Below are 8,431 nucleotides of genomic sequence, written 5' to 3' on the forward strand. Positions count from 1 at the left end.
ACACTTTCAGCCCATCCCTGGGGTCCTGGAGACTTGGGTTCCCGTGGGGCCTCCCACCAGCCCCCTCTGCTGGCAACCAGAGCTACACGCAGGCCCACCTCCAGGGTGGCAGAGCTGCTATCCGGGCTGCCTCTTGCTGGCACTTTGGGGGCCCCGCGGGGACAGAAAGTTCTCGGACAACGGGGAGTTTGTGTGCCATAATCCAAGGGAGCAGAAGTGTGGGTGGCAGTGGGCTAGGTCAGGTTTCTTTCCCACAGGTGATACCCGTCCCCTCCCTCTTCCCCCCTCCCTGCCCCTTCCCCCTCCCTCCAGCTCACCACCGGCCCCAGGCCCTTTGCTCTGTCTGTCTTTATTGATTTGGGGGAAACCGGAGGGGAGCCGGAGGCCACGACACAAGCGGGACCACCCACAGTCAGCGAAGCGCAGAACAGCGTGCAGGAAGGAGCCCCTGGAGCCTCGTCAGCGTCTAGAGGGGTTGTGGCAGCGACAGGGGAGGGGAGCCCCTGCGGCCATGCCCCACCAGCCCCTCGGCAAGGGCAGAGACTGAGGGGTGCCCCCCTCCCACCCGAGTGCCGCGTGCCACACACGTCTCAAACTCTCCACCAGAGGCCAGCCCCAGGGTGCGGGGATGGGGGAGAGGACTGAGAGGGTCCATGGGAAGAGAATCGGGGGTCAGTGCACTCAGCCTCAGCATCTGCCAGGGGTGGAGGGAGAGAGAGAAGCGCACAAGGGAGAGGAACAGTCAGGAGGCACCCCGGCCCGCACTGTGCCCGGCTCCCAGTCAAGGCCCTCAGCTGCGGATGGAGCCCACTGGGTCTTGACACTGGGCCCCTCTCGGATCCTCACAGTGCCCGCGGTCCCCAGCCCCTCCTGGCCCCTCTCTCGTCTACTCCTCCCGGAACCCTGGACCCGACCCTCCCTTCCATCTGTGCTCTCTGCCCTCAGCCCTCTGCTCTCTGGGTTCCACCCCGCTTAGCTCTTGGCCACATGGGGCGCCACACCCTCTAAGCTCACCCAGGAACCACCTCCTATTAGGGGGGTGCAGGGCCCACCCCCACGTACCTGGGCATCACCAGTTGGAGGGCTGGCCAGCCCCGAGGCCCGGGTGGCTGTGGCGGGCCATCCTCCGCTCTGAGCCCTCCTCACCCTCGGGGCTCTGCCCCAGCTTTCGGATGTGGCGCAGGAAAGAGGTGGCATTGAATGCTCGCTGCAGGGAGAGAGGGGTATCAGGCTATGACCGGTCCTGAACCCTGAGATTTCAAGGGTCAGAGAGGCTACTGGCAGCCTCCCCCTGAGGCTGAGGGATAGAGCAGGTGGGAAGGGAGGCAGCCTGGAGCCAAAAAGGTCCACGGCCCGACCCATACTGACCTTCCAGTGATTCCGGGCAAAATTCTTCTGGATCTGCTCACTGACGGAGCCCAGGATGTCTTTGTCAAAGGCAGCATCCCCAGAGATCCTAGCGGGAGGCCAGGGGTCAGTGGGGGTTGGGGGGGTATCTGAGGGTGTGGTCCCTCCCTCCAGCCCTGGTTCCATTCACCAAAGATGCTGTAAGGCCTGCTGGCACGTGAACCTCTTCTGCGGGTCTCGCTCCAGAAGGTGCCGGATGAAGTCTTTGGCTGGAGCAGGGAAGCCAGGTCAGCCCAGCCCGCCCCCATTCCCCTCATCGCGCCCCCCTCCCCTCCCTGAGCTTGGGGCCAGCCTCAAGTTCACCTGATTCAGAGATGTCATCCCAAAAGGGAGAGTCAAACTCGTAGCTGGCCCTCAGGATCTGGCTGAAGAGTTCGGGGTCGCTCTCGTCGTAGAAGGGGGGGTAGCCACACAGCCTGGCACCCACAGATGAATCACCCAGCTGTCCAACCCTCCCCAACCCAGCAGGGGGGCAGGCGGGCAGAAGAAGAGCCTTCCCAGTGGTCACTCACAGGATGTAGGAGATGACACCCAGGGCCCACACATCTACGGCCTTCCCGTAGGGTTTCTGCTCCAAGAGCTCCGGGGCTGGGGGCCAGAGACAGACAGACGCACACCCGCGCACACACACACCAGCCTTCAGCGCTGCCTGGCTCCGCCTAGTCACCCCAAGAATGGCCAGCCACCTGCCCTGCCCCGGGCACCACAGCTCCCACGGGGTCTCCCAGCCCCCTCAGGGAGCCCCCCTCACATACCCACATATCCTGGGGTCCCACAGGCGGTGCCCAGCATGTTGCCAGCCTGAATTTTGGAGAGGCCAAAGTCGGAGACCATGATCTTGGAGTCCTCGAATGGCGTGGCATAGAGGAGGTTTTCAGGCTAGGACACACGGGAGGCCAGAGGTCAGCCCTGGCGTGGTCCTGGGGGCTGCGACCAGGGGCTGGGCCCCCTCACGTCCCCCAGACCCTTGGTGCACAGGAGGCTGGGTAAGGGCCTGGGCAAGTGGGTGAGAGGGCAGGCAGGCACCTTGAGGTCGCGGTGCACGATGCCCAAGCTGTGCAGATAGGAGACAGCGCCGAGGACCTGGCCCACCAGGTGGCTGGCATCCTTCTCTGTGTAGGAGCCACGCTCCATGATGCGGTCGAACAGCTCGCCCCCTGTCACCCTGTAAGGAGCAGGTGTTCGTTTGAGCCAGGCCCCTCCAGCCCCCACTCACCACCCAGCCCCCCAGCCCGCCCTGCCCTCCTCACAGCTCCATGGCCAGGTAGAGGTGGGAGGGGCTCTCGTGGACGTCCTCCAGAGCCACGATGTTGGGGTGGCTGACCCTGCAAACAGCAAGAAAAAGCCCTTGTAGCCCAGCCGGTGTGGCTCAGTGGTTGAGCATCAACCTATGAAGCAGGAGGTCACGGTTTGATTCCCAGTCAGGGCACATGCCCGCGTTATGGGCTCGATCCCCAGTGTGGGGCGGGCAGGAGGCAGCAGCCGATCAATGATTCTCTCTCATCAATGTTTCTATATCTCTCTCCCTCTTCCCTTCCTCTCTGAAATCAATAAAAATATTTTTAAACAACAACAACAACCCTGCCCTAGCTGGTTTGGCTCAGTGGGTAGAGCATCGGCCTGTGAACTGAAGGGTCCCGTGTTCGATTCCAGTCAAGGCACATACCCAGGTTGCGGGCTCAATCCTCAGTAGGGGGCGTACAGGAGGCAGCTGATCAATGACTCTCTCTCTCATCATTGATATTTCTATCTCTCTCCCTCTCCCTTCCTCTTTGAAGTAAAAAAATATATATTTTTTAAAAAGCCCTTGACCCAGCCGGCGTGGCTCAGTGATTGAGCGTGGACCTATGAACCAAGAGGTCTCGGTTCGATTCCCGGTCAGGGCACATGGCCGGGTTGTGGGCTCCATCCCCACTGTGGGGCGTGCAGGAGGCAGCCGATCAATGACTGATGTTTCTCTTAACATTGATGTTTCTGTCTCTCTCTCTCTCCCCCCTCTCCCTTCCTCTCTGAAATCAATAAAAATATATGATTAAAAAAATAAATAAAACCTTGTAAGCCACTGCAGCCTCCTCTAGCCTCAGGGCCTAGGGGTGCTTCCTTCCACCTCTGTCCCCTTCCCTACCCCAGGCCACCCCTGCCCAATCCTGCAAGGCACAGCCCCACGCCAGGCCTTCCTGGGGCACAGAGGGGGCCGGGCACTCCACCCCAGGGCACTGCCCCACAGGCCTTCAGCCCTAGCAGCCAGGGCCAGGCACGCACCTGCGGAGCACCGCAATCTCATTCTCCACCAGGGCCTCCTTGCCTCGAAGGGCCTTCTTGGAGATGCACTTCAGAGCAACAAGGTGTGAGGAGCCCCGCTCCTGGGCCAGCACCACCTCGGAGAAGGCACCCCTGGCGCGGAGACAGCGGAGGCAGGAAGGGAGAGGGCAAGATGGAGAGGCAGAGGCAGAGGAGGGGAGGAGAGGGGGGTAAAGGAGAGGTGGGGAGGAGAAAGCCCCCCCCCAAGCTGAAGCAGAAGGGGAGGCCCTCTCCATCCCAGGCCATCCATCCCACGCACACACGCCCACACAGCCACTGACGCACACGCGCTGACACTCATGCACACACAACACATTGGCGGCCACACTCACGAGCCCAGCTTCTCGCGGATCTCATAGACGCTGCTGATGTCCTCCGTCTGTTTCTTGAGCAGCAACATGTCTGGGCGGGGGGGGGGGGGGGGGGGAGAACAAGGGAGAGTTGGAGGGAGGTCCCCCACCCCAAGCCCAGCAGAGTGCTTCAACCACCCTCAGCGACAGCCCCACTCAAGAACACATGTCCCGTCAGGTCCCTACACCCTCCCCCAGCCCTGGTACATCTCGCCCTTCCCCCACCACCCAGGTCAGCACTCCCAGGTGGACGCGTCCCAGCGAGACCACCGCATACATTCCTCCCTCCCTCCCCCCCATACGCCGCTGCGATCCCCAACGCCCCCCACACCGATGGCGATGGCGCCCAGACACCCGCTCTCTGCCGCCACACAACCGAGTCAGCCGCAATGAGCCGCCTTCCAGAAGGCTCCATGCACCCCCACCCCCGCCCCTCGGAGCCCACCCCCATCCACAGCACCCAAAGAGCCCTCCCTCGCCCCCAGGCCTGGACTTGCCACCCATCGCTCAGCGCCCACAGGCACACGCCACCCAGGCCACCAACCCGCCTGAGATGCACCTGCGACCCCAGCGCACAGCCGCCTGCCACCGCTACGGCCACCCACGCGGCTGCCCAGGCGCACCGGGCCCTCGGCGCCGCAGGGCGGGAGGAACTCCGCAGCCTGGGCCTCCCGCGTCCGGAGCTGCGTGGGCAGCGCGCGTTCGGGCCAGGGGCGCGCTGGGTATGACAGGTGTGCGCGGGGGCACGCGGGGGCGACGGGGCGAAGACTGCGGCGCGGGACCCTGCACGCCCCCGCCTGGGAGCGCTCGGTACCGACCTGGATCGGAAGCTGCCGCGTCGCCTCACGCACTGGCAACGGCGCCGAGCCCCCCGCCCGCGCCCCGCCGGCCCCGCCCCCTCCGCGCGCTCCCGCCCAATGCTGGCGGCCGAGCACGCGGTGGCGGCGCTGCAGGGCACCTTGTAAGGCAATCTGCCGCCGGCCGGCTGCCACCTCCCTCCTGGGTCATTCATGCTGGTTCCCACCGGCTTCAGCCCCCTGGCGGCCTGGCTGGGCCGGCCCCAGGGCCTTTGCACCACCAATGTCCTCCATCCAGAAGTCTCTTCACCCGCACGTTGACATGACTGTGAGCCTTCGGGTCTCTGCTCCGTCTCAGGCTAAGTGGGCTAAAACAGTCTCTTTCCCTAGCCCAGCCCTGCCACTGCCACTTCTGACCACCACCCCACCACCCCACCCCCCGCCAGCCTAAGCCCCATCGGCACTCAGTTGGACAGCCACGGCCTCCTCACTGGGCTCCCTCCGCCCTCTGAACCCAGCCTTAACCTCTCCTACCCCAGTCTCCTCCGCGGCCAGAGCAATCCCTGCATTGAGATCATGTCACCCCTGGGCTTTCCAAGTCACTCCAAGTCAAAGCCTGAGTCCTCACAGCACCTGAGGATATTTTTTTCATTGATTTTTAAAATATATATTTTTATTGATTTCAGAGAGGAAGGGAGAGGGAGAAAGAAACATCCATGATGAGAGAGAATCATTGATCGGCTGCCTCCTGCACGCCCCCTACTGGGGATGGAGCCTGCAACCCGGGCTTGTGCCCTGACTGGGAATCGAACCGTGACCTCCTGGTTCATAGGTCAATGCACACCCACTGAGCCACACCGGCCAGGCTCCATTGATTTTTAGAGAGTGTGGAAGGGGAAGAGACAGAGAGAGAAAAACATCGATGTAAGAGAGACACATTAATTGGTTGCCTCCCGCACATGCCCCAACCAATGCTGGGGCTCGAGCCTGCAACTGAGGTACAAACCCTTGACTGAAATCAAACCCAGGACCGGTTAGTCCGGGCTGATGCTCTATCCACTGAGCCAAACCAGCTAGGGCATGGCCTAAGGACTCTATGATTGGTCCCCTTTCCCATCACTGCTCTGGCCCCTCTCCACCCACTTTCCCCTTGGCTCAAGCAGTTCCAGCCAACTCCAGCCGCACTGGCTTCCTAACCGGCCCCCCAAACACACAGCGCGTGGGGTGTGCACCATACGTGGCCCTCAGACACACTCACATGCACCTGCTCCAGGCCTTTCACTAGCTGCCTCTCTGCCCCAGATATTCACTCCGATATCTGGCTGGTTTGCTCCCTCACTTCACCGGGTCTCAGCTCAAATGTCACCTCTCCACACAGGCCTGCCCTGCCCCCTCCCGCAGCCCTGTCTTCAGAGCATGCATCTCCTTCTGCGTCTGTTCCTCACCAGGACTTCCACTCCCTCAAAATGTGTCCGCTGACCCACCCAGGGGATGTGCTCAGGAAATGAGTGCTGGGTAACCAACGTCAATCCTTCAGCAACTAGTGGATTCCTCCCACTCTGTCCCCTGGGTTCTGGCGCACTGCCCAGGGGGTCCAGGCCTCACCAGGGATGGGGAGTGGGTGTCCCGGCTCTTGACAGGAGCGCGGCCACACGAGCTAGAGTTGCAGGGGCTGTATCGCGTCACAGGGTCCAGGAGAGACTTCACAGGAGTTTGAAAGCCCCTGGCATGGCACAAAGTCTTTGAGAGGAATCATGGGGCAGGCAGAGGTGTGTTTGGTTGTTTTTTATACGTTTTGATTGATTTCAGAAAGGAAGGGGGAGAGAGTGAGATCGGAACATCAATGATGAGAGAAAGTCATTGATTGGCTGCCTCCTGCACACCCCACACTGGGGATGGAGCCCGCAATGCAGGCACATGTTCTGACCAGGAACTGAACGGTGACCTCCTGGTTCATAGGTTGACATTCAACCACCGGCCAGGCAGGCAAAGGTGTGTGTTTTTTTAAAAATCATCTTCCCAGATCACATCTCCCACATGTACTCTGTCCAAAAATCGGTAAGTCTGAGAAGGAGCCCTCCGGTTCTAGTCCCCGCCCCTTTCCCAATGGAACCTCCCAGTTCACTCTAGGGTAAGGTGACCAGATTTTAACATTGGTAAAGCGGGACACCATTGACCGGGAGGGGGGGGGGGAGGGGTTCTTGATTAAAAATTTGGTCTATATGGAGCAACAAAAATTTTCATAGAACGCAAAAATAGTATTGTAATATATTTTTTTTAATTTCAACATAAGTACAATTTACAAATATAATAAATAAAAAATTATGTATAGTATTATTTTATTCTTTGGCATATTTCTCATGTGAGTGAATTTTTTTTAGTAGATTGCTGTCGTTGTTTAAAAGGTCATGAATTTGCCGTAACGTAAGTCGTAAGTGTCACTTTCAAGGCCAGCGCTAGACTTTTTGCCGCCACTATAAAATATAAATAATACGAGTACTGTCTGCTAAATTCAAGAAAATTTATGGCCGAAACCGGTTTGGCTCAGTGGATAGAGCGTCGGCCTTTGGACTGAAAGGTCCCGGGTTCGATTCCGGTCAGGGGCATGTACCTTGGTTGCGGGCACATCCCCAGTGGGGAGTGTGCAAGAGGCAGCTGATCGATGTTTCTCTATCATCAATGTTTCTAACTCTCTATCCCTCTCCCTTCCTCTCTGTAAAAATTCAATAAAAAATATATTTAAAAAAAAAGAACATTTATGTATTTATGAAATAAATAAATTACTTACCTAAATTACCTGAATAGCTGATTTGTAATGACATCACTTGTTTAACTAGCTTCCTAGCACGTGGCAGTACGATGTGTATCGTCTGAGAGACAGTTACAAAATGTTTTCGTCGTTGCCAATCCCAAAAAAATGCCATTGTTCATTAAGTCCAAACAATGGTGGTCGAATTCTAACAACTGATCAACAATGCGAACTTTGATCAGCAGTTCTTGATAATCAGTTCTCAACAATTATTTGTTATTATTCAAGTTTAACATTATAAAATTAACAAAAATAATATAAAACTCATATCCTGGCTAAATAGCCACATGGCCGCCGAAAACCGTATATTCCCTTCCCGTTCTCCCGCCGTTCCCTAGCTTGTCGTGCATTCTTTCCAAAAATCGGGACTTTTTTAAAACGCCACGGGACGCGGGACAAATGGTTAAAAATCGGGACTGTCCCGCCAAAAGCGGGACGTCTGGTCACCTTACCCTAGAAGGCCCCAGGGACCCCAGCACTGCGAAGCACGGGCCTCATCCCAACTGCTCATCCTGCCAACAGGGTTTCCTGGGCTTACACCTAAGAACAGAAAAGAGCAACGGCACTGACAGCGAGCCCCATCCGCACGGGCAGTGAGTCCTGTTTGCACAGACAAGCTCATCTTGCTTATTTGTTTGATGGTTATGCAGAAGAAACATGATCAGCCCGGCCAGCATGGCTCAGTGGTTGAGCATCCACCCTGTGGGAGCCCCTTTCACGTCCCGCGGGGTTCAGGGTTCCTGTTCAGGGTTCGGGTTCTGGAGAAG

The 8,431-nt window shown here is 58.4% G+C and overlaps 1 protein-coding gene across 1 annotated transcript; it reads right to left on the reverse strand.

Moving 5' to 3' along the window:
- Window positions 1-570: 570 nt before the first annotated feature.
- On the reverse strand, window positions 571-4,110 carry PNCK (pregnancy up-regulated nonubiquitous CaM kinase). Its single transcript, XM_028136106.2, has 11 exons — window positions 4,041-4,110; window positions 3,670-3,801; window positions 2,658-2,732; window positions 2,434-2,572; window positions 2,163-2,286; window positions 1,920-1,995; window positions 1,711-1,823; window positions 1,538-1,616; window positions 1,369-1,456; window positions 1,063-1,207; window positions 571-694 (listed from the first exon to the last, which is right to left on the reverse strand). Exons 1-10 carry the CDS (start codon window positions 4,106-4,108, stop codon window positions 1,070-1,072), a joined length of 1,032 nt encoding a protein of 343 aa, XP_027991907.1. The 5' UTR covers window positions 4,109-4,110; the 3' UTR covers window positions 571-694; window positions 1,063-1,069.
- Between the last annotated feature and the right edge of the window lie 4,321 nt (window positions 4,111-8,431).

This window comes from Eptesicus fuscus, chromosome 1 (assembly GCF_027574615.1).
Source record: "Eptesicus fuscus isolate TK198812 chromosome 1, DD_ASM_mEF_20220401, whole genome shotgun sequence".
In the NCBI taxonomy this organism is placed as follows: domain Eukaryota; kingdom Metazoa; phylum Chordata; class Mammalia; order Chiroptera; family Vespertilionidae; genus Eptesicus; species Eptesicus fuscus.